This window comes from Myotis yumanensis, unplaced genomic scaffold (assembly GCF_028538775.1).
Source record: "Myotis yumanensis isolate MYYU_CA2020_CCGP unplaced genomic scaffold, mMyoYum1.0.hap1 SCAF_12, whole genome shotgun sequence".
Classification (NCBI taxonomy): Eukaryota; Metazoa; Chordata; class Mammalia; order Chiroptera; family Vespertilionidae; genus Myotis; species Myotis yumanensis.
The window spans coordinates 9,098,975-9,125,829 of record NW_027223763.1 but is presented as its reverse complement, the minus strand read 5'-3'; the positions used below and the strand labels follow the sequence as shown (position 1 = coordinate 9,125,829).

Genomic DNA, 26,855 nt, shown 5'->3' with positions numbered 1-26,855 from the left:
TTTTGTATAATAAGGAGGTGATACCTGTCGCTCTTTCTTTTAATACAGCTTTTAAAAAAATTATTGATTTTAGGGAGAGCGAGAGGCATTGATTTGTTGCTCCACTTATTTATGCACTCATTGGTTGCTTCTTATATGTGCCCTTACCGGAGATCAAACCCACAACCTTGGTGTATCAGGACGATGCTCTAATTAACTGAGCTACCTGGCCAGGGCTTTTTCTCTTTTAATAAACTTAATTTTTTTTTTAAAGAACCGTTTTATATTTACAGAAATATTGTGAAAATAGTACAGTGTTTCCATATACCTTGCACTGCTTCCCCTATTATTAACATCTTACATTGATATGGTACATTTGTTGCAATTAATGATTGTATTGATGAATTTTTTTGTTGTTAATTCTCACCTGAGGATATTTTTTTCCACTGTTTTTTTTGTTTTGTTTTTTGTTTTTGTTTTTTTCAGAGAGAGTGGAAGGGAGGGATGGGAGAGAGAAGGGAGAGAGATATACAGACAGACAGATATTGATGTGAGAGCAAAACATTGATTGGTTGCCTCCTGCATGTGCCTTGACAGCCCTTGACAAGGAATCAAACCCAAGACCCTTCTGTGCACAGGCTGCCACTCTAGCCACTGAGCTACCAGCAAGTGCGATACATTATTATTATTAACTAAAGTCGGTACTTTATTTAAATTTCCTTAGTTGTTACCTAATGACCTTTTTCTGTTTCAGATTTCATCCAGGATACTGCATTATATTTAGTCCTCATGTCTCCTTTTGACTGTAACATCTGTTAGACTTTCCTTGTTTTTGATGACTTTGACAGTTTTTAAGAATACTGGCCAGGTATTTTATAGAGTGCCCTTCAACTAGAATTTGCCTAGTTTTTCTCATGAGGTTTATAAGTTTTGAAGAAGAGCGCGCAAATAAAAGTATCATTTTCATTACCTCATATCAAGGGTCACGTCCTTCCAGCATGACTTACCACTGTTGATGACCTTAATTCCTTGACTGAGGTCATGTTTGCCAGATTTCTCCATTATTAGGTTGCTCTTTCCCCCCTTTCCACACTGTACTCTTCTTAAGGAGTTTACTATGAAAGGTATTTATTTTATACTTTAGATTATAATCCAGTGCTACGTCATTTATTTTATTGCTCAAGTTTCCCAGCTTTGGCCATTGGGAACTCTTCTAATTGGCTCTTGTGTCCCTCTGACATACTCCTGTTGTTGTGCATTTGTGTTCTTTGTGTTGGGGGACTTGGTATAAAAATAGTCATCCAGAGAGCATTTCCTTACTCGCTGGTACTTCTGTAAGTTTCAGTTCATCTTGTATATTTCCTACCCCAGTCCTAGAATCAACCATTCCTCTAAGAAGCCCTGTTTCCTTGTATTGGTAAATTAGAAACCAAGATTCTGAAACCCATTTCTACTGGGTGTTATTGTTTCTAAGCCCTCTTAACTGACAAAGCAAGAAAATATATGTACGATAGTGCCTTTCTTATCAGCCAGCATGTGGGTTCAGCATTGGAATTCTAAAGGGATGGAGTCAATATACTTTATATGCAGTTCTTTGCAACTTTAAATACAATTCTTAGTTATATGTAGACTAGAAGGAGGGCAAGACGAGTATATCAGTGACTGTTCCAAATCAGCAGGATATCTGCTGTAAGAGTCCTACCAATGTGATGTCTGAATTGATATAACTGTTCTAGAGGACAAATGGGCAGAATAACTCAAAATCCAAAACACAGGGGTCATGCCAGATCTTTGGGGGAATAGAGTGACTGTGGAAACCATTTTCTTTTCTTTAAGAATCACGGCTCTACAAAGAAGTGGTATATATAGCCTGAATATTCCAGAGTTGGATATTTGGCCTAGTAAATTGTGGCATAGCCATGTGACAAGTTACTGTGTGTTAAAAATGCGAGAGTAGGATAACTGTCAAGTAACATGAAAAGATGCTCACATCTTTTGCAGTTAGTAAAAATAAATTTTCAAAGCAGTGTAAAATTATAAAAATTAACTGTAAAAAGTTAGGCATATACCTACCTAACATAAGTTAGTTATTTCTGAGTTGTGCAGTTATTTCTTTTTTCTTATTTTCCCCTAGTATTATTATTACAGGGAAGCAAAATTTTTTTTATTAAAATAAGAAAGCAAAAAGGTTTTGTTATACTAAGAAAACAAAAAGTTAGATTTTTCTTTTTAAAAATACAATAAAGTATGTCATTAATTTGGGGTTATGTTTGGGGAACAGTGAGTAGTCCCATTTGGCAGGAGTATGGGAAGGCAAAATACAAAAGATTTGGATTTTAGTGTGAGGTGTTCATTCTTACTATTTGTTTAGTGAATAAATTTTAGAAGTGCTGATATTCTAGAATACAGTTTTTAAAAAAATATATATTTTATTGGTTTTTTACAGAGAAGAAGGGAGAGGGATAGAGAGTTAGAAACATCGATGAGAGAGAAACATCGATCAGCTGCCTCCTGCACACCCCCCACTGGGGATATGCCCGCAACCAAGGTACATGCCCTTGACTGGAATCGAACCCGGGACCCTTCAGTCTGCAGGCTGACGCTCCATCTACTGAGCCAAACCGGTTAGGGCTAGAATACAGTTTTTAATGAAATTCTCTTCAGCAACATATGTATTATTCCATACATGAGTATACCATTATTTATCGCTTTCTCTATGGGGGACATTTGGGGCTTTTAATTTTTAGCTATCACAAATAAGGTTATGCTGAACAATTTTGTACATAGGTTGTTTCTATTGGATGTGTGTTTTTGCTTCTTCTGGGTAGAAGTGGAATTGCTGGGTGTCGGTAGATGTGTGTTTACTGCCCTGTAATTCACCAAATTGTATTATTTTACACCTCCCTCAGCAACAATTGAGAGTCCTGATAGTTTCATATCCTCACCAACACTTGGTATTGTCTGTTTACTTTAGCCAGTCTAATATGTTGCAGTGTGTGTGTTTATAATTTCTGAACTATATATACTGTTTATATTGCTCCTTGAAATGTAGGGGACAATAGATCACTATAATTACAGGGTTTTCTTTAAACCTTTTCAACACAGGCGATACAGAAATACATAGAGTACTTTGAGAATTGACTTTTATAAATTGGAGCAGACATTTAAAAAAATTTTTATTACATGAAAACCATATATTCAAAGGAATATACATTTCAAGTTATTGCAGCTTATTGCAGAATTTCTTCAGGTAAAGCATGCATGAAATTAATCAGAAGTAGCATGTCAGTGTATTTAAAATCATTACAAAAAATCTTTCCAGTCATGTTGCCCATAATAAATTATTTAAAGCAGGGATTGGCACAGTGTGGTCTGGGGGCCAATTTAGCATGCTTCTTGTTTTTGTAAATAAAGTTGTATTAGAATATAGAAAAGTTTATTTATTTGAATATTATTGATAGCTACTATAGCTCTACAAATGGGAGAGTTGAGTAACTGCAACACAAAGCCAAAAATATTTGCTATCTGACTTTTAATAGAAAAAGTTTGCAAGATGTTAATACTGAGTAATCATATGGCATTTTAGTTTTCTTCTGGAGATTAAAGCTGTTTTTCTTGAGATTAAATGAAGCAGCCAAAAAATAAAACCAGCTGATCCAAAAAGTTATTTCTACCTTAACTGCAATAGTTTTCAGGGCATACCAACTGACAGTAGTTTTGCCATTCCCACTTCTTTTAAGTTTACATCTCTGTATGATTGCCTTTAGGACATTTGTGAAAGCTTGTTTGTTAAGCCATTTTACCAACTACAGTCTGGTTGAGAAGCTGTATGTAGTTGACTTAAGCAGTTTGGCCATATGAATAGTGTTATCCAATATGCTTTGTGCCAGCAAATTCCCTGTATCAACTCTGTAACTGCCTAGAAATAAAAGACCTTTGCGTTGTTATGTAAACCTTAAATATACAAGCACTTGGGTTTGGATTTTTTGCAAAACTCTTCGCTGTGTCCTCTTAGGAAGGAATCATCCATAATGTTACTGTGATTTGTTTTCAGATTCTTTTCAAATTTAATAATGTCATTATTCTAATAGGGCTTTACTAAACTTTTTAATTTAGATGAAGTCCAGTTTATCATTTTTGTTTTTTGATTCATGACTCACAGGGACCCTCTAGATAGCTCTGCAGCTTCCTCTCTGTTCGCCTTTTTATCTTCAGTATTTCTAAGACCTACACAGTCCAGCTATCTCGCCCTCCCCCAAATTCTGCTCTCTTATCTCAGCTCATATCTGTTCTGACCCAAACCTGTTTCTGTTCCCTCTCAATGTGCTGCAGCCTGGAAGCTGCCACCAGGTGATACTGCTGTAGTCTTAGGTCTCACCTTGAATTTTGTCCTTTTGTCAGGAATCACCACAGTTCTGAGTTGCCTTAACTGTTGTTGTCTATGCCAGTAAAGCTCCTTGGAAAGCAGTTTGGCAATGTCTTTGAAGGTTTTAATAGTTTACCGGTTAAGAAAGAGCATAGGCTTTAAATTAGTCAGATCCCACAATCGTAAAGAATTTATGACCCTGGGAACATAGCTAGCTGGAAGGCTAGAGAAATTACTGGACGAGAGAGGAATATCACTTTAATTTTTCATCTTGAAACAGGAGTTGTCAGGCTCTTGGATGGTGTCCTGAATATGATGTAGGCTCCTTAACACGTTAAGCGCCCAGCCTGTTTTGTCTTCTGGACGGAAAGTATAGTGTCAGTCAGCGGTGACTGACTGGGCGCTTAATGTGTTAAGGAGAATCAGGGCTATTGTCTTGACTATGAAGATAGTGCATTGTTAAAATTGAAGGCCATGCTTCTGTTCTCCAGTTCTTTAACATGTGAGCAAATAAAATTTAACAAGGAGAACATATTAGAAATAGCTGGATGCTTGGTATATTTTATGAAGGATTGCTGACATTATTGACATTTGTTCAGTTTTAGTTGTGTCATGACAAACAAGGAAACAGTTTTTCTCCATTGGCAAAAGCAAGGGATATTTTCCCATAGCCTGTTTGAATCCCTTGGCATTTGGTGGACTGGCTTCATATTGCTTATATTGCTGTGTAAATTTTTATGCCACTTGCACCTAGGATAAACCCAATTCAGGGGCTTCTCTTTTCTATTTATTTATTTATTAAATAATTCTTTATTGTTATAAGTATTACACATGTCATGAGCTTCTCTTTTCTATTGAGAACCTGACACATGATCTTCATGCCAAAGGATCAATTAAAGTAGCAATTCTTGTTCCCAGTTTTTTTTAAACAGGAGCACTCTCCCTCCTTTTGAGATTAGCTGTGGTATTTTCCAATGGGAAGTCTGTTTTGAATAGAACATTTTACCTGTTACAATAGAAAGGCACCAGCTTCACTTTCTTGCAGCAGGGATGGACTATACATGAGGTGTATAGAGTGAAACAGGTTGCTTTTCTTCAATCTTTCCCCCCCCTTAATATTAGCTTTTGCTTTTGTTTGAGTAGTTGGTTCCTGAAGATGTAGTAACTCTGGGCATGCATATGTGTATATATGTTCCTGAAGCATCTTAAAGCATGTAAATGAGAAGACTTTGTTGTACTAGTATAAACCAAAACAAATAGGTACATGACAGACCGCTAAGCCTTCTCTTTCCTTATGTTTTCACAGGAGTCTCCTCAGGACAGTGCTATCACCCGGGATATTAACCGGACATTCCCAGCCCATGACTACTTTAAGGATACAGGAGGAGATGGACAAGATTCCTTATATAAAATATGCAAGGTATTTCATGTCACAGACACAAAAAAAGACTCAGTTTTGAATTGTCAGTTTGGTTCTTTGATAGTATGCAAAAAATAACTACAAAGTGTAATGTGTATATGATGTTCAAGAATAAAAAAAGAAAGACTGTAAAATCAACGATAAGAACACAATTTTAGACCATGATGAATAGGAATTAATTAGAAATGAAATGATAGGGCTCCTTTTACCCTTTTAATCAGGACTTTCAAATGACAATTGCCTGGCTCCACATTTATACTTTAGAAAATTGATTTTATGAAATCAGTTGAGTTCTGTAACATTGCAGGCTCCTTTTCAGTATGCACAGTGTAAATGATGCCCTTGGCACCTGGGATACGTCTGACAGTAGGACGTGCCAATGCCTATCAAGGTGGACCTTTAACACTGCAGCATAGTAAATGCTGGGAAATACTGATGAGCCTGTTAAAAGGTCTGTACCTGGGAGCTTCAAAGGAAATGGCACACTGTTCAATATCAGTAACTCATTTTCTAGTAGATTTTGGTAACTTCAGAGCCAAAGGAGGATTTGGGACCAGAGTTCTTCAGCCTTCCTCTGTTCTTCTTATCTTCCCTATCCCCTCCCAAAGCTAATCAGGTACCTATTTAACATATACTACATATGAAATACAGTCAAAGAATGAGAAGTGTCCTTAAGGAACTTACATATTATGATTGAAAAGGTGAAACTAAAAACTAGTTTTAGGACAGGCCAGCAATAACGGGTGATTCTCCAATGATAAACTAGGTGCTTTAAACTATATGGGCAGTTAGAATTTAGAGAAATGTTTCTTGGGTTTAATTTCCCCATAGGATGCACAAAGCTCTGGTTTCAGTTGTAATCCTCTTCTCTGATCATCCTTTTCTAGCCCTTCTCAGTTATGCTTCCTACTTAAGCAGTTAATCCAGCTTCCCATAAAGAAACCCTGTGGCTCGGTGGATAGAGCGTCAGCCTGCAGACCAAAGGGTCCCAGGTTCGATTCTGGTCAAGGGCACATGCCCAGGTTGTGGGCTTGATCCCCAGTGTGGGGTGTGCAGGAGGCAGCCAATCAATGATTCTCTCTCATCATTGATGTTTCTATCTCTGTCTTCCTCTCCCTTCTTCTCTGAAATCAATAAAAATATGTTTAAAGAAAAAGAAACCCGCCGAAACCGGTTTGGCTCAGTGGATAGAGCGTCGGCCTGGGGACAGAAAGGTACCGGGTTCGATTCCGGTCAAGGGCATGTACCTTGGTTGCGAGCACATCCCCACTGGGGGGTGTGCAGGAGGCGGCTGATCGATGTTTCTCTCTCATCGATGTTTCTAACTCTCTATCCCTATCCCTTCCTCTCTGTAAAAAATCAATAAAATATATTAAAAAAAAAAAAGAAAAAGAAACCCTTTGTTCACTGCCTTTAACCCTGTTGCACTCTGCTTTCTACCTCATGATGATCTTTGCACAACTCTCTCTTCTCTTGACTTCTCACCCTCCTGGTTGTGCTCTCACTTCCCTCACAATGTGGCTCACTCCCTCATTATTTCATCTCTGCCTGCCTGCTCCTGAAACAGGCCTACCTCCTGAGACATAGGTGCTCATTCATTGGTTGCTGCATTCTATACTGTCTCCTTGGTGAACCCTTTCACTCCCAAAGCTTCAGCTGTCACCACTGCACAGATGTTCCCAAATCTACATTAGCTCAAGCCCTAAATTTCCAGCTGCCAGTTGGTCTCCATGTAAGTCTATCAAGTAAATCAAAACAGATCTACTAAAAATAGAATTTTATTTATCCATGGGTGTCGCATCTGCTGAATCAACCAATGGCAAATCAAAAATATTCAAGAAAAAAAGAAATCCCAGAAAGTTCCAAAAACCAAAACTTGAATTTGCCATGCCCCAAGCGTTATGTTGAATCCAGGAGAATAAAGTGATGTGGAGGCATACCTGCTGTAGCCTGTATGCAAATATGGATTGCATGCAAATACTGCATCATTTTAATAAGGGGCTTGAGCATCTGCAGATTGATATCCACGGGGGTCTTAGAACCAATCCCCTGTGGATACTGAGGGACAACTGTATTATGGCAAAAAAAAAATTTTTTTTTAAATTGACTTTTAGAGAGAGAAACATCAGTGTGAGAGTGCTACATCTATCAACTGCCTCCTGCACGTTCCCTACGTGGGCATGTGCTCTGACTGGAATCGAACCAGCCATCTTTTGGTGCATGGGGTGATGCCCAACCAACTGAACAACATTGGCCAGGGGAAAATGTTTATGAGAATTTTCAGACATAAAAGCTGATAGTGTAACTGTCTATCTCTCTTCACCTAGATTTAGTATTTATCAACGTGTTGCTACAATTGCTTCATTAACATTTTCTTTGAAGTTGTTTAAAGCAAATCTCAGCCATCATGATCCTAAATTCTTCACTGTACATCTCTAAAAAATAAGATCATTATCCATCTAGTAGCACCTGTCATTATCCATCAATATCACTTAATAGCCACTCCTTATTCAGATTTCCCTAAATGTCTATAGTTTGGTTAGAATCAGGATTCAGCAATATCCATATTTTAGTTGTTCTCTTTTAATTAAAAACAGTTTTCCTTTTACCCCAAATGCCATTGTCTTGCTGAAGATACAATCACTTCTCTTTTAGTTTTCAGTTCCTTCCTTTGGCCTAAGTTTGATATGATTGATGTATCTTGTTAGTCATACTTCCCTCTCTGTCCCCACCCTCGTACAGGACTCTATCATATGGTGCCAGCACTTTTACAGATGCCACCTGGCATTAGTCTCCATGCCTTTGGATTCTAGCCTATTTATTATCTTCTCTTTGTTGACTGAAGAATCACTTCAGTGGCCTCCACTGAAGCCTTTAATGCTTTCCATAATCCACAGAATGAAATAAAAAATTCTTAGTTTGGCCCGGCCGGCATGGCTGAGCATTGACCTGTGAACCAGGAGGTCACAGTTCGATTCCCAGTCAGGGCACATGCCCAGATTTCGGGCTCGATCCCCAGTGTGAGGCGTGCAAGAGGCAGCCAGTCAATGATTTTCTGTCATCATTGATGTTTCTATCTCTCTCCCTTCATCTCTGAAATCAAATTTTAAAAGAAGATCTTAGTTTATTTCCTGGACCTGGATTCCTTAACTTAGCAGTAAAGGCATTTTATAATATATCCTGGCTTATTCTCTAAATACTTTACGTTCCAACCATATTGAACTTCTTACTGTACTCTGGTTGATTCACTTGTCAAACTTCCCAAGTGAACTGTGAAGTTCTTAAGGAACAGGGATCATTGCTTATGTATGTTAACATGTGGAGCACTTGGCACAGTTCTTGGCATTAAATGTTGGATTGATGAAATGCCTTTTCTTTTTTATAGCCTCCATGAACCTTATATTCCAGACTTTTTCCAAATGTATCATGTACTTTCATGTGTGTAGGCATTCCTTCAGGCTTTTTCATGAGCCTGAAAAATATGCTCCTCTCCATTCTCTATCTGTAGAAATTCAATACATTTTCAGCCTAGTGCATAATTGATTAAACCATGTGCTGAATATGTGACATGAGAGGACTGAGAATAACACATCAACTCTGTTATAAATACTATGATATTCTCATCTTATAAATAAAGAATATAAGTAATAGGTTTAAGATCTTGACCTGGATATTAGCTGCTTGGGATTTCAGCCCAACTCTAGCTCTGAAGCCTGTGTTCTTTCTTGAACGATCAACTGTTGATTGGTAACCTTCACAAACATTGAGCTGTGTTTGCACATATTACTATTAGTTTGTAACACAATCTTAACAACGTAGGTATTAACACTTGTTAATTTTTACACAGTTGAACGGTGCCTCATTGTATTATAAACAGGTCATTTCTAAGCCCTGTACACATCTTGTTTTTTGGAAAAGTATGTGTTTCTCTTTCTGTGGCCCTCTCATCAGACAAGCTTTGATCAAATAGGAGATATGTTATTATATTGAATTTTACCTGAATTTATGAAAGCCTGATTATAATATGCATATTTAAAAGCTAGAGTTTCACCAAAGTCAAATGATAAAACTTATGTATATGTTGACTTAATTGTCATCTAATTAGCATTGGCATAACATTTTGCTAAGTGATCTGAACTCTAAACATACCCCATTCTAAATTGCCTTCTGGGACACAAAGGAACCTTGTGGACAATAAAAGCAGTTTCATTAGAAATAAATTTGTCATACAGGAAATAGCATCTTGAATCTATAGGAATTCCCCTTTCCACCACAACTTACATGAGGACTCTAAGTATTAATTATAAAGACAAGACTGAGAAACAGCTAAAGAACCAAAGAACAAACCACAAGGAATGTTAGATGTCAGTATTCTGTTAAAGATGATGTTCGGAGAGATGGGTAGTGATCTTCCGCTGCCAAGAAAAATACAAAATAAGAATTCCAGAGGAACCCACAAGCAGTTTCAGAGCAGTCCCTCTTATCAGAAAAGTTATTACTGGCATTGCAGAGAGAATTGTATTTTGGTGTCTTTGCCAGAAGACTTTTTCCCAGAACGAAGATGAATAACTTTAACAGTGTTTAGTGAGTGCCTGCTCTGTGTGAGGATGAAGGTTTAAAATGCAGTGAGGTAAGGGCCATAACAACCATGCATGTGTAGCAAGTACCATAGAAGCACAGAGAAGAGAGGGAATTCTGGGGGAATGGAATATGTTTGGAGTCTGAAGGAAGAGCATAGTTTCAGACGGAGGGAAAAGCATGAGCAAAAACAAGGAGTTATGACAACCTTTTTTTAGTGCCCAAGTGGTGTTTGCATAACCTTCTCTGCTCCTTGGCAACAGAAGGTGGTGTGGTGACAGTTTTATTTATTGTAAAATAAAAAATGGGATTGGAAAGAAATGTCTGCATCATTCATTGACCATCAAAATGCCATAGTGCGGGGTGGGTAGCATCTCCCAGGTTCCTGTGTTCTAGGTCCTGTAGGGCAGCTGTGGCCCATGAGTGACTACATTCATTTACATCTGTGTTGTTGTTGTTGCTTTTTCAGGCTTATTCTGTATATGATGAAGAGATTGGCTATTGCCAGGGCCAGTCATTTCTTGCTGCTGTTCTGCTTCTCCATGTGAGTAAATGCGTCTCTGTTATGACTTAGACATGGCCTACCTCAGCTTATACTGGCCTTAATCTTGAGCATGGTTTTACATTGGCTTTGGCCAGGCTCTAGGACAATGATGGCGAACCTGTGATACGCAAACTCCTTTTTTTGGTTGATTTTTCTTTGTTAAATGGCATTTAAATATATAAAATAAATATCAAAAATATAAGTCTTTGTTTTACTATGTTTGCAAATATCAAAAAATGTCTATATGTGACACGGCACCAGAGTTAAGTTAGGGTTTTTGAAAATGCTGACACGCCGAGCTCAAAAGGTTTGCCGTCACTGCTCTAGGACATGAGTTTTAGCTCCTGTATCCGGAAAACTTTTTCTTAAGTTAATGTCATCATGTGAGAATGAGTGACAGTGTTGAAAACTGGTACAAGGGTAGATTTTCTTTTTCTTGCTGGGATGTTTGGATAGGCTTAATTCTTAGTTGGACCCCTGGGGACATTTTATCTTCTCTAAAGTAGCCACCTCATTATTATTTGTTTTGGGATTTATATATTGGGGTAGGAGGAAGGCGAAGGAGTTGGGTTTCTTTAGTGCCTTTTTTTTTCATCCAATTTACTGATATTTTTTTTTCAGATCCACAGCAAAATTGAAAAAATCTTAAGGTGAACACCCATATACTCTTCACCTAATTTACCAGTTAATATTTTTCCACACTGTTTTCTCTGTCTCTCCCTCTGCATTTTCTCTTTTCCTCTCTTACACACACACACACACACAATTAAAAAAAATTTTTTTAATTCAGTAGCAAACATCGACATATTTCATTCCTAAATACTTTAGCATGTATCTCCTAAGGACATGACCATAATATCACAGTCACATCCAAGAAATTTCACACTGTTTCAGTATTGGCTTACACCTAATTCAAATTCAGTTTTCCCCAATTGTTTATACAGTAAAGTCCTTTATAGGTGGTTTTTTTCTAACCCAGATCAATGGATTGCACTTGATTGATTCCAGCATTGCATTGGGTTGTCACTTCTCTTTATTATCTTAATCTAAACTACCCTTTTGCCTTTTTTATGTATTTTGAAACATTTTAGCAAATTATCTTGTAAAAGATCACACACTCTTGATTTGTCTGATCATTTCCTAATGATTCAAATTAGAATGTTTGGCAAAAAATACACAGGTGATGTTAACTGATGTTTTTGAGCACCTGTGTGGTCTCTACTGTGCTAGAGATCAGGAGAGAATACTGTAGTCATGGTCTCAATCCTTGTGGATACACAGCTAGTGAAGCTGACCACCTATAAACAGAAAGTCACATAAGTATATTAATTTCAATGGTGCTGTGAAGACATAATAAAAAAGTTTGATGCAAGATTGTAACAAGGGAGCCAGATTTAGATTCCAGGCTCCTCTGGGGAGGTAACCCTTAAGGTGAACCCTGAAAAATGAGAAGGGTTCTCATTTAACTTTTTTTTAACATTCTTATGAAAATAATAAAAGTATTTTAAATAGCAAGAGAGTAGAGAATAGAACATTCCCAGAAAAGGAAATAATAGAATATATAGAAGCACTGAAATTGGGAAAACTTGGCATTTGGAAGGAACTGAAGACAGTAGGACTGGAGTGTCATGAGTGATGGGAAGAGGAGAGGAAACTGGAGGGACAACAAGACCTGCCTCGTAGGCCTCTGGAGGCCAGGCCAAGAAGGCTGGATTTGTTGCTCTAAGCAAGGGGAAGCTGTGGAAGAGTTTTAAGTCCTTTTGTGTTGTAGTGCAAGTAAAATACAAGGTTGTAATACAAGTAAAACAAAAACCACTTTCTGTCTTGTTACTGAACCTAGCTTATTGGTATTGGTAGGCATGTAAAAATAGGATAAAGCTTTGACATTAATAAACAAGTCAAATAAGTGTTTGTGTGTGTGTGTGAGTGATGTGATGACTTAATGTAAATGATGAAATACCCACACAATCAAGCTAATTAACACATCCATCAACAGGTAAAGTTTTAAAATTTTGTTTTGTTTTGTTGTTTTAGGCAAACTTTTTATCTCAAAGTCTCACAGACCTATGTGGTTTATCTTTGTTCTCAACTTCAGTCCAAGGACATTTATCCCCATACAAGTATCACAGCCCCTTTAAAATGGATTTCCTGATCAAATCCACAGTGTCTTCGATTGAATTCTCTGCTGCTTGCCATTGTGTTAGGTAAATGTCAGCCTGAGGGCAGATGTACTGCCTAACAGAAAGGCCACTCGGGGTCAGACCACATCTCTCTGAGTGTGGGGAAGAGTGAAGTTCCCTTTCATGACAAAGACCTCAAAGGTCTGGTCCTTTGCTCCAAATCCTTAACTTTCCAATAATATGCTTCATTGTTCTCATTTATTACTTAGTCTGATTTTCTCTTTAGCTCTGCCTTATTCCAGTGATTTCTGTGCTCAGCCCACCTCCGTCATCTTGTTCCACAGAAGCCTGCCCACCTTCTTGACATTTGAAGGCTTGCTACAGTCACACTAAGCCTTAAATAACATTTCCAGTGCTTTCTTTTTTATTTTGAAAATGAGACATTTGCCATACTCTTGGGGAAATATTTTTCTGTAAAGCTGTGAAAGATGTAGGTATTATTATAAATAGGTAACATCTGTAAATAGACAGGGTTTTTGTAGTACTTGAAGTATTACTGTGAGTGTTAAACTATAGTAGCTTAAGCATTACCACAAGCATTAGAACATGTAAGGTTTCTCTAGCCATCTTTTTAAGTAACAGGGAGTAAAATATTTTTACTGTAACAAAATGGCGGCTAAGGAGGTAAAATGATTTATAAGATCTCATGATTTGGGAAAGATGAAACCTACACTTGTTATCCGCCTGTCCTGCCCTGTTCCAATCCTGTCCTCTCTACAGAGCCTCTCTGTCTCCCCAGGCAGACTCAGGCTTCCCTGTTCCTGTGTTCTCATCATCTTTCTGCCTAATTCATATTACAGTGATTGTGTGTGGTTATATGGGAGGCTCCCCAGGGACAGGAACAGTGTCTGACATAGAGGAGGCACCATTAGGTATTTCTTGGTTGAGTCTTGGCTGGTGTGGCTCAGTTGGTTAGAGCGTCATCCTGAACACCAGAGGGTGGCAGGTTCCATCCCTGGTCAGGACACACCCAGGTTTCGGGCCCAATCCCTGGTCTGGACAGGTGTGGGAGGCAACCTATCCATGTTTCTTTCTCATAATGTTTCTTTTTCACATCAGTGTTTCTCTCTAAAATCAAATTTTAGAGATTTGATCTCTTGGTTGAGTGAATGAATGTTATGAAATACTGAGTTACTGCATATCAATAAACTTCCTAGTATCCAGATAAGAGAGTAGAAGGATGAATTTAATATACTGAAACACTTCTGTATCTGTTTTGTGATTTTATTTTTGTTTTTTCTGCCATTCCCTGTCTGTTACAGATGCCTGAAGAACAGGCATTCAGTGTTCTGGTCAAGATCATGTTTGACTATGGTCTCAGGGAACTTTTCAAGCAGAATTTTGAAGATTTGCATTGCAAATTTTACCAGTTGGAGCGCCTCATGCAGGTAAACAAAGAAACCAGCTTGCCTTTGCCAGTTAGAGCATGGTCTAGGGAGAAGCAGATTGATGAAATGGTGCCAAGGAGCAGTGGTGTTGCCTTAGCCATCCCGGGTGAAGGATAGGTGTTTCTGTTTGTTTTCATTTCTCACGATGTGATGATGATGCCAAGGTTAATAAGGCATGAACCTGTTGGGTGTAAGCTGGGTTTTCAATCTTGTAAAACACTCAGAATATCAGAAGACTTTGTCGGGGCCTCTAACACAGCACACTCAGTCAGGGAGTGTTCGCCAGGGCTCTGACGCTGACTGGTTAGAAATCCCAGAACAAAAGTGAAACAAACTTTCCCAAGCATTTCACAACTTGGAAAGAAAAACTGCCTTTCCACATATTTGTCACCATTTGGGGGGGATTCCTCTTTAGAGCTAGTGTGTGGACTGGAAGAGGGAGCTGAGTGCCAGTTTAATGCCAGATGATAAGTGTTCTTCTGAGTCCTTGGAGGTTTTCATAAAAACACAAGTATGTGACTTCTTTGGCCTATTCCTGTTAGATTTATGAGCCTCCTGAGTGGGAGCTGAATAGCTGCATATGTGCCTAAAACTAATTAGTTTTCTATTTCAGGAGTACATTCCCGACCTGTACAACCACTTCCTGGATATAAGCCTTGAAGCACACATGTACGCCTCCCAGTGGTTTCTCACACTTTTCACTGCCAAGTTCCCTCTCTACATGGTCTTCCATATCATTGACCTGCTGTTGTGTGAGGTACGTATCGGAGACCACAGCACTTCGGAGTATTACAGTGTCCTTCCTACGACAGCTGTCGAAACAGAACTTGTTCTGCTCAGTTGTTTTAGTTCAGTGCTGGGAAATCCAAGTCTCAGTGACTCTTCCTTGGGCCGAAGCTAATGGTCACATTTTGTTAAAAGGCACTCTCAGCTTAAAAAACAAACAAACCATATGTTAGACATTTGTATTAGTTAGTATTAGGTTTGGTTGATGTTTTGAAGAAATTCAAAACTGCAGCAATTAAATAAAATGGAGGTTTTTTTATGGCTGGTGAGAGTGCTAGTTATCAACTCTGCATTTTAAGCTCGGAGGATTAGAAGGGAACAGAGAGGGTACATGGCCTCTTTTTAAAAGAGACTTCCTGGAAGTACCACCTGCGTTTCCACTTACTCTTATTGGTGACGGGAAATGCACTTAGGTACATGACCACTCCTCTCTGCAAGAGAGATTAGCTAAAAATGGGGTGGGGTGGGGTTTTATTGCTAAAAGAAAGTAGATAATAAATAACAGTTTTGCCACAGCATAGTTTTGGGTTTTGGGGTGTGTGTGTGTATTTAAGAAAAAAGTTACTAATTTCAAAAATATATGTTTATTATAGAAACTGTAGAAAATATAAGCAAAAAGATTTAAAGATACATCTAATCTCACTGTCCAGAGGGTAACTACTTTTAACATTTTGATACATATTCATTCTTTCAGCTTTTTTTGTGTTTATATATGTGCATATGTAATTTCTAGATGGAATAGTGTTTTTTCTAGATGGAATATTATATAATAATGCATATTATGGGTCAGTATATATTTAAAATATGATTATGCTATATATACTATTTGGTAACCTCTTTTTTCATTTCATGTACTTGAACATATCTCAATACACATCAATACCGTCTTTCTTTTTATATAAGCTTACCATGTGCAAAACATATGAAAGTCCATTAAAGAATTTGTACCTTCTACCCAGCTTGAAACATTATGAGAAATAACGTTACCAAATATACCATTACTCTTATTGCTGCCAAGTATCCCATTTGGGTATACCATATTTTGTGTAACCAATTCCTAATCTCAAACCTTTGAGTTGTCCAGTTTTTACTATTAAAAACAACCATTTGTTAAGTAGTTAGGAGCCCAGTGGCATGCTAAATAATTTAAATAAAATTTTCAAACTAATTAGCTCAGAAAACCCTTGGGAGAATATTAGTTATGGAAAATGAGGTCCAGAAACTTAAATAGTTTAATTTGATCAGCAGATGTTAGTGCCGCCCCTCATTTGTCCTTTGCCCCCATCCCCCGACTCCCAGCTAGTTAGATGAAGGAAGGCAGTTTGGAGGGAGCCCGGAGCAGGGTTGGTTCAGGACACCAACAGGCTTCAGAGTGATTGCTGTACCTCGAGTGGGGCCACACAAAATCAAGTTCTATGGGAATTAGTCCGGCTAGTGGTTGAGTGTTGACCTATGAACCAGGAGGTCATGGTTCAATTCCTGGTCAGAGCACATGCCCGGATTGAGGCAACCGATCAGTGATTCTCTCTCATCATTGATGTTTCTCTCTCTCTCCCTCTTCCTTCCTCTCTGAAATAAAAAAAATATATATATATGTTTTTAAAGTTCCACAGGAATTATTTTCTGATTATAATTTTTGTTGTTGTTAATCTTTCCCCGAGGATATTTTTCCATTGATTTTTAGAGAGTGGGAAGGAGGGGAAGAGAGAGAAAGAACATCATGTGAGAGACACATTGACTGGTTGCCTCTTGCACACTCTCCCACTGGGGCCAGGATCGAACCTGCAATCCAGGTATGTGCCCTTGACCAGGAATCAAACCCGTGACCCTTGGGTGTGTGGTCCAACATGCTTTGTCCACTGAGCCACACTGGCCAGGGCCTGATCATAATTTTATGAGTCTGATGTTTTGGTTTGGAAGTATAGGAAAGTATTCTTGTTGAATGTGAGAATAGGGCTAGAAAAGCTCTTCTCTCACAAGAGTGGGAGACTGGATCTACTTTACGTGGTGTTTCAGCAGTGGCTCTAGTTTTTATTTTCCAAGGTATTTTCAAGATAATTCCATTTAATGTTTTACAACTGCTCTAAAATTGTAGGGTATTCTGAAGACAAATGGCTTCATAGTCCAGATGTAAACACTAAAAATGTTCTTTTTGTGTTTTCTCTTTTAGGGAATCAGTGTTATTTTTAATGTTGCCCTTGGATTATTGAAGGTACACATTTATTCATAAGCTGAGTCATCTGTTGTTCTCGGTTCAGCACTTGCAGTAGCTTGGGTCTTAGTCTCGTTCTAACAACCACTGTGCTCGGACATTGTCCCTGGCAGTGGAGATGAGCACGTGGCTCTGATGGAGCGGAGACCTATCTTCTGGGCTTAGAAAGCTGCTGGGATTATAAAATGCTTCTTGTGCAGCCTTAGAGCAAAGAACCGTTTCTCCACACAGTTCTCTCTCTTTTTCTAGACGTCAAAGGATGACTTGCTTTTGACAGACTTTGAAGGTGCCTTGAAGTTCTTCAGGGTCCAGCTTCCTAAGAGGTACCGCTCGGAAGAGAATGCAAAGAGGCTCATGGAATTGGCTTGCAACATGAAGGTAAAATAATTTTTGCATTAATTTAGATTTTTTGGGGGGGGTTCAGTTAATGTCTCACTATTGCTGATCAAACTAATAACATTTATAATACACTTAAATAATATTTTATTTTGTATTGTATATTTTTCCAAAAAAATTTTTCATACACTTTCTCTTTTTTGTTAATCCTCATCTGAGGATATTTTTCCATTGATTTTTAGGGAGAGTGGAAGAGAGAAGGAAAGACAGAGAGAAACATCGATGTGAGAGAAACACATCGATTGGTTGCCTCCTGCGAGTCCTGACCAGGGCCTGGGCCAGGGAGGAGCCTGCAACCAAGGTACGTGCCCTTGCCCAGAATCGAATCCAGGACCCTTTGGTCCACAGGCCGACGCTCTATCCACTGAGCCAAACCGGCTAGGGCACTTTCTCCTCATTTTGGATAATTCTTCCTTTATTTAACTTACATAATACAACATAGAGAAAATGTCTGGTTAACATAATTAAGAATAACAACGTTTCCCGCATCAAAAATAAAAATAAAATCACAAACAACATCAAAATGCCAGGTGTGCACCATATATCAATTCATCAGTTGTAATGAAAATTTTTTGACACTTTGCATTTCCTTCCCAGTCTAGACTTAAAATGATTCTCCCATAAGATCTCAAATTAGATACTTCTGTTTTTCCCCAGCTTTATATGTAATGTTAGGTAAGTTTAAGGTGTAAGTGTGATGATCTGACACATGTATATATTTCCAAATGTTTACCACAATAAGATTAGTGACCACCTTCTTCATCTCACAAAATTACCGTGTTTTTTTTGTTATTGTTGTGATGATGAGAACATTAAAGTTCTGCTCATAGCAACTTTCAAGTATACAGTAATCTTGTTAACTATAGCCATCATGCTCTTTCTTAGATTCCTGGAAAGTGTGTACCCTTTGACTGACATCTCTCCATTTTCCTCACCCCTCAGCCTTCCAAATATTTTCTTGTGTTATATCCTATGCATTAAATCTTACTGCTTCCCCCAGCCTTTGAACTCTAGGAAAGATATTATCATTCCCATTTTGAAGACAAGCCAAAGCAAAAAGAGCTTATAGCCCTCTGTAGTCCTATAGCTGGTTAGTGGCAGAACACAACTTTTGTGATTTCTATTGTGCTGTCCTTTAACTTTCAGTATGTATTGTTGTGGTCAGAAGTTCCCTAATAAGAAACTAATACATGAAGGAAACCCACTTTGTTTTTCACTTCCAATGGCATTTATGATTTGTACAAATTCATAAGGTAAAAAACATAGGGTTATAAAACAATTTGGTTTTAAAGAAGATCAAGTAATTGAAGGAGTTTAGTTTGGAATTTTCAGCTGGAGGCAAATGGGGGACAGAATAAATAGTTGTATTCATATTCTTTAAGGTGCATAAAAGTCTTGTTTACTTTATGTGACTCCAGAGAGTAGAACTGGAATTAGTGTGTCGGGCAGATGTGAGCAAGAAGCTTCTGTCTATGACGAGAGCACGGACTGGGCATCAGGGAGACCTGAATTCAGAGCTAGTCAGTTACTTAAGAGGCAGTCTCCTCATCTGTATGGTAATATTGGACTCTGGTTCTAGTTATATGTCAGACTGAGCTAACGCAGGCCAACCTTCCTTAGACACTTAGAGATGCTAAATAAAATAAGGCCCAAGAAATGTTTAAATACCTGAATGAACTTGAAAGAAAAAAGAGAAATGCCCAGGTACCTGAAGCCAAGTAGCTCGAAGCTAGTGTGTGTGAACCGATAAAGAGCATCCCGTGGAATGTGGAGGCATAGGTAGGACTTCATGCTCACACCGACACACAGTGTGACTGGCCTCCAGCAGGACCTTGGACTTGCTGCTGTGTTTTTGAAAGGGTGGGTACAAAACTATGTATTATCCCAAGAAAGAACAGAAATGATAAGGTAAAATGAATGGGGTGTTTAAAAAGAAAAGGAAATAGAACTTCTAGAAATTAAGATAATCATTGAAATTATCATTCAAATTAAAAGGTGACATACTTCACAAGTAATGGATAACATTTAATGATATTTTACCAGTGCCAAGTACTGAGGCTCAGTACTTTGTGTGTGAGGATTAACTACAGCATATGTACAGTGCCCGTTTACCACAGTGCCTGGTAACTAGTGAGGGTTCAAGACATGGTGGCTGCTACTGTGGTTACTTCCTCTCTGGTTTTGAAGCCGATATGAAACACTTCTCAGGGACATTTTCATGGATGTTTGGTTTGTGCACAAAGCAGAGAACCAAGTGAGCTCTGAGGTTCTCTGAGTCTCTCTCCAACTCAGCCTGGGTCAGCACACAAGAGGATCTGCCTCTTTCTCAGTGTCCCATCTCAGGTCGTGGTACCTGGCTGGTTGCTCGGGCCACAAATCTCAGTATCATCCTGGACTCTCTTTCTGTCACACTTCCCATCTTCTTACTCCACATGCAAGCCCTACTATCAGAATGTATCTTAAATCTGGTCACTTCCTGCTCCCTTTATCACTAACACCCTAGTCTGACCTCCTCATCACTTCTCTCCTGGAATATTCTAAAAGACTGCTTGGTCTTCCTGTTTCCACACTGGTTTCTTCCCCGGCTTTTCTTGATCCCATCTCTCTTGCTTACAACTAATGGCTTCTAAGAATAAAACTCAAGTTTTAGCCTTGGCCTGCAAGGCTTGGCACCATCTGACCTCTTGGTCATCTCTGATTTTATCTCCTACTTACTACTTTCCCCCCTTACTCTTTCCACTTCAGACACCTGGCCTCCTTGCTGTTCTTAAACAGGCCAACATGTTCACTCCTCAGCCTCTGCCTGTAATGTTCTCCTCGGTGTCCGTCTAGCTTCACTGTTGCCTCATTCAGTCTTGGGCTCAAATATCATGCCATCAGAGAGGCCCTCTCTACTTACAGTGTTTAAAGTAGCAGCTCCCCCCCCCCCCTTATCTCCTGCTCCTATCTTATTTTCCACTTATCACTGCTTCACATTATGTTGTTTATTTGGTTATTAATTCTCCCTCTACATTAGAATTAAGCCTATGACAGAGGAGACTTTATCTCTTGCTTCTGAATCCCCAGCGCAAGAACAGAATCTGCCATATAAATAGCGGTTGAATAAGTGAATAAATGAATATGGTGTTGAGTTTCTACCAAATGGTTTACAAACAAGGGTTCACATGGATTTGGGCAAGGCTTAAAAGTAGCTTCCAGCGAAGGTTTTACCTTTTGGGTTTTCATTAGCTTGAAACACTTTAATAATATATGGATCCTTTTTTCCGTAGGCCAGATGGGAGGTGTCTAATGTCTTCTTTTTCTTGCCTCTGCTTTCAAGGAGTTAAGGCAGACAAGGCTGCACAGCACACATGTTTTGTGCTTAGATATGTAATTCCTTCTGGCCCTGGAGAACTCTGCTTGGCGGGGGTGCTCTTTGGATGATACCCCTACTTGCAACATGGTTTCAGGGTGAGAAAGATAGTAATTTTTTAAATTGATTCACAGCATGGAAAGCCTTACAGATTCACCAGGACGTGAGCGAATGAGATTTTTCTGCTAAAGGTGGGATATGGTGTGCACAGTTTAGTTAGTAATGATTAGTTACGCTCTGGCAGCTATACTTGAATACCGGCAAATATTAATGGAGAGTAGAGCCAATTATCAGCAAAGAACCTTAGTCACAGTATAATATGCCAGCTCAAAATAAGAAAATCCTTGGCAAGCCCTGCGTGTGTTATGTGGGCTGCATGAGGTTGGGAGCACCTCCGTCAGCACGGTGTGTGTGATCGCCTGGGGGGGCATAGTCCCTCTGGACATGGAGAAGGGGGCTCCTGCTATGGAATGGTTTGGAATCTAGCTTTTTAACTTTTTGGTGTACAATTTAGAAATGAAACATTGACTCTGGCTCATTGAAATTCCATTCCATTATATATATATATTTTTAAATGTATTTTATTGATTTTTTACAGAGAGGAAGGGAGAGAGATAGAGAGTTAGAAACATCGATGGGAGAGAAACATCGATCAGCTGCCTCCTGCACATCTCCTACTGGGGATGTGCCTGCAACCCAGGTACATGCCCTTGACCGGAATCGAACCTGGGACCTTTCAGTCCGCAGGCCGACACTCTATCCACTGAGCCAAACCGGTTTCGGCCATTATATTTTTATTTTTTAAAAATTGTGGCTTGGTTTTCAGAGTTGTGCTTCTTGATTGAGAATACTTTGCCACACATGCAGTTCAGGAAACAAAGATCTATTTTTCTTATTGTCATTGTTGTAACATTTATAATGTTGTAATTTCTGGTATTTGTATAGTTTTTGGAAGTATCTCATTTCTTCCATATGGTACCTTATGCGGTACATAGGGCAAGTCAAGTGTGGAAACTGAGGCATACAGAAGTCAGGTAACTTGCCCAAGTGGTACTGGCTGGGCACTGACAAGCCCTAGTGGAACTCAGGCCTTCAGACTTTGCATTCGCAATGTGCTTTCCACTCCTTTGCAGAAATACAACAGGAGTTAAGTTTATTGTGGCAATACCCAAAACAGCCACAAGATGGGGGTGTTGTTCAAAAAGGTCTGTATTCCTCCCTGTACCTGTGTGTGTGTCCCTTTGTGTCTGTCTTTTCTCTCTTTTCTACCCTTTTACTTGTCCCCTTCTCCTTAGTTTATTATGGGACTAACCTATTTATTTTTTGAGGAATTTTTGATCTCCTTTTCTTCATCTGTAATTTAACAGCATGTATAAAAACTCATTTAGCGGTCCCAACACTAAATTGATTTTCTCTTTTTTTATGGGTCAGTGCCCTGAAATAGAAAAATTTTTTCACTTCTGGTATGAGGCCTAAAAGGAATTTCATTTTTAACGATTGTTCTAAGAGTTAATGAATGGCCCTAGTAGCTCCATAGCCTACTCATTCTCATAACTGTACTATGCATTATTTAGAGGGGGGGTGGGAATACAATCACATTTAGATCTTTTAAATTTTTGATTTGAGAATTATGTTAAAGCAATGGTTTCTTTATGTCTTTACAGGTATTTTAGAGGATAAGTCAGATATATGAGGCTAGTTTAGAAGAAACAGGAAACAGCTGAAAGAGATGGCTCAGTTGGTTTCTTAGATCAAGCTTGAAGACTTGACCCTTTTGTTGTAGAATCCTCACTAAGGTGAAATGTAATTTCTGAACCACTGTTTCACTAGAATTTATAAAGTGATTGTGCTAGACTTCAAACTACCTGTAAGAAAAGATATTATTACAAAAACCAAATAGCAGTATCTCCAAATTAATGCAATCCTAATCACTTGCTATTTGGAGAAACAGAAAACTCTGGCATTTGGGAATCTTTTCCTTGGGGAATATTTTTATTCATGAGCTAAAAGCCACACTAGTTTGAATTTCATTCTCTGCTCTTATCATTTGTGTAGTTAATGTGCATTAGGATTAGGGCTTTAAGCTCTATGATTGCAGTGACTTCATCAGTCTTTCCTTGGTGTGTTCACAGAATCTGCCATAGTGTTTATACATGGTAAGCTAATCATTGCAATGACGACATGAGGTCATTTTTCAAATGTATACGTAAAGCTTAGAAAATTGAAGACAACTCCCGAAGGGTATAAAGTTTCTAAGTGATGGAATAGGGATTAGATCCTGGGAGTTTGACTCTAACGTCAGTGCTTACTGTCACTGTGCTTTGCTGTAAAGGAGGGATTGAATGAACAGGACAAGCTTACTGTGTCAGTGTTGGAACTCTGTGTCTACACGGTACCTAAGTTCAGTTTTCCCTGTAACGAGACCAGGCTATAGTTTTACTTCTTTGCTTGTTGTAACCTTTTAGAACTGAATTTCATGAGGAAACTCCTGAGTGGCTGCTCTTCCACTGCACTATACCCTAAATTTTTCAGTGTCCTAAGGGTAGGCAGTGGTCACTCCCTTCTTATTTTAATAAGTTGGTGTCCCCTGGTGCTTATCTGTGTTTGGGTTCTCTGCTACTAATTTGCTTCTGCATTTTAGAAAAATACTCTGATGGTAGGACCAGAATGCCTAATTCTATTTAGTGTTTTTACAGCGAGTTTGAACTATTTGAACAAATGAAATAAAAAGGCCCAGAGATTAAATAGAATGTTGATTTGTTTCAAGTGGTTATAAGGGCAGGCCTTGGAGTCGCATGGCTCTCGTCCTGCTCTGCCTGTGCCCTGTGACCCAGGGTAAGTTAACACAGCAGGGTTGGAGAGAGAGCCATAAAGATGAAGCCTCTAATGTAGCTGCTGATCTTTGGATGATCATATCATCCCTTAACACCGGTGATCTCTTGGCCTGCCCTGTTTTGACCTCCTCTGCCCAGGCATCTCCTTAAGTCAGTTGAAGTCAATAAACATTTATAGATTTTCTTACGTGTCAAGAACTGTCCTCAGTCCTGAGCATGCTGCAGAGATGGATAAGAAGCAAGAATCACCCCGATCACTGTTCTTGTGCTGGCATCGTCACTAAGCAGTCACTGTACCTGTCTAGGTCTCGATTCCCCATCAATAAAATGAGGGTGATAATTCCTGCTATACCCATTTCAGAGAGGTGTTTGGAAGATTAAATAAAATGGTAGGTATAGAGGTATCTTGTTATCTTGACAGTCCTGTGTGAATCTCAGGTTCTTCTAACTACTGAAAAGCCAAGTTCTTAACCAAGCATTCAACAAGAGGCAGGTGGGCTTGGTCAGATTTCTTTATTTTAGCTCTGAGGACTTTGGAGTTAGGATCTCCTTAATGTACAAGACCTCTTCCTACCCACCCCCTCACCCAGACAATATCCTTGAACCCTGCCATGCAGACTACTAACATTCATCCTCCCACCTTTGCTGACTCCCTATGTCTCCAGCCCAGCGAGGGGCCTTTGGGAATTTGCTCCTATTTCCTGTCGGCAGCCCATTTCCTGCTCTTTTGTGTGAAATGGGCTTTGTTTAAATGGCTCATTCTCTGCAGCACATGTGCAGAGGATAGTTCTGCTTCTGATTCTATTAATAAAAGTAGTCGCTACCACCAAGTAAAAGACCTCACTCTGTGCGGGGCACTCAGTGAGCTCTTCAAATGTCTTATATCATGTGATCCTCATAACATCAGTCCTTAAAAGGGTTGTGGTGGTTTTCACAGATGAGGAACCTGAAGCTGAGGTAAGGCAGCTTGACCTCAGTTACACAGTGAGCCATTAACAGAGTCTTGGTCTGTCCACCTGCAGACTGTACCACCCCCTCCCATGCAAGTCTGCAGCCACTCCCTTTCTCCCGCTCTGGGCCTCGACATCCCTGCCTGTGCCAGAGGCTGGCAGGTGCTGCCTTTCCCAGGGCACGTGGCCCCTGTGAGAAGAGAGAGCAGTATCCGATTCCTGTGAAGATTGATGATGGGTCACCGAGGGGAGGGATTTGGGGCTAACTCTGTACTTCTACCAAAATGTCAAACTGACAAGTTCCAAGTCTCCACTGTCGAATTCTAAGTTTCTTAACTGGGGACTATGTATGGCTGGGCCTCAGGGAGCCTGTGAGCCCTCCGAGATGGTATGTAGAATGTTCTGTTGCTGTGGGTGGGTAGGGGCAGAGTTGCCTTCTGTGCTCTTTTATGAGGACATTGCTTTTTATGGGAACCGTGGCTCTCGGGACACTCTCAGATTGGTTCTATTCCTGACATGTTAGGAACCTCTGTACAGCTTGCAGTGGGGTATAACATTGGTTTTACCTAAATTTAGTGCAAACTCGGTCTTATCCCAGGAAACTCTTAGATGCCTCCCCCCCACCCCCCAAAAAAAGAACATTTAAACAAAAAATTTTAAATACCTTTTTTTAACCCTCACCTGAGGATATACTTTTTTAGTGTTTTGGGGGGAGAAGGGGTGTAGAGGAGAGACATTGATGTGAGAGAGACATCGATCAGTTGCCTTCCATATGCGCCTTGAGGGGGTCAAACCCACAACCTAGATATGTGCCCTGACCTGAAATCAAATCTGCAGCCTTTTTGGTGTAAGGGACTATGCTCCCACCAACTGAGCCACCCAGCCAGGGTTCAAATATAATCTCTGAGGGCAGAAATGCCACTGTGTGTGAAGCTGTGATTTCTACCGCCTCCTTAGAGGTGTCAGCCAACAGAGGGTGTGATTCCTCTCTGGGGCTGATTCCATAGCTGTCCTACTTCCTGAATTCAATTAAAATGTTATTGGTGTAAGTAAGAGACAGACAAAATGACCTTTGAACTTTTTAGAGTGGGGACTATGTCTCTATTCATTAAGTATTTTCATGCTTACTCTGGGTCAGGCATTCAGAATTTTGCAATGAATAAGAGTTCCTGCCCTGTGGAGTTTGCATATTGTGACCTGTATACATCTTTGTATTCTAATGCCTACAAAGAACATTGCCCATAGCTGTGCTCAGTTGTTGGGTAAATAAATGCCCCTGCTGCATCCTGATTATAGATTTAAAGGATGGCCATTGGCTTTGATTTGTTCAGTACATGATTATTGGAGTCCTGATTGTGTTGGTGGCATTAAACTGGGCACTGGAGATATGGTGGTAAGCAAAGCAGATGAGGCCTGCTTCCTACTGGGAAGACAGACAATTAAGTAAGCACATAAGTAAATAATTGTGGACTTGGACAGGTGCATGAAGGAATTGCCCTGATGTCACGAGAATATATAAGGAAAGACCTGCCTGATGGGGGAAGGAGGTGTCAGGGAAGGGTTCCTAATGAAGTGATGTTGGAGCGCTCATCTGAGAGGTGAAGAGGGTGTGGGCCTGTGCAGGCAGAGGGGCCAGGCTTGCATTGGACACTCACTTTGTTGCCGTTTCCATTCAGAGGAAAGGCAGATGTAAAGGATGGTCAATGTAATTCATCATTTCTGTGCACTCTGTGTGGGCAGGGGATGAGGGAGAAATGTTCTGACCTGGAGACTGATAATGAGACAGGCAGGCGCGAGGTGGGTGCTGGTCTCTCCTGGGTGCAGCTTCATGTGGAGGCTGCATTGGTGCCTCTGCTGCTGGTGCCTCTCC

General features: G+C 39.5%; 1 protein-coding gene across 3 annotated transcripts in view; it reads left to right on the top strand.

Annotated features, from left to right (window-relative positions):
- The window catches only part of RABGAP1 (RAB GTPase activating protein 1), a 127,417-nt gene that overhangs the window by 89,041 nt on the left and 11,521 nt on the right, over positions 1-26,855 (top strand). For all 3 annotated transcript variants that reach the window (XM_070430718.1, XM_070430717.1, XM_070430720.1), the window contains 6 exons: positions 5,652-5,765; positions 10,813-10,887; positions 14,330-14,455; positions 15,069-15,212; positions 17,412-17,453; positions 17,703-17,831. In XM_070430718.1, coding sequence (XP_070286819.1) covers positions 5,652-5,765; positions 10,813-10,887; positions 14,330-14,455; positions 15,069-15,212; positions 17,412-17,453; positions 17,703-17,831 — 630 coding nt within the window. The remainder of the gene's footprint in view (positions 1-5,651; positions 5,766-10,812; positions 10,888-14,329; positions 14,456-15,068; positions 15,213-17,411; positions 17,454-17,702; positions 17,832-26,855) is intronic.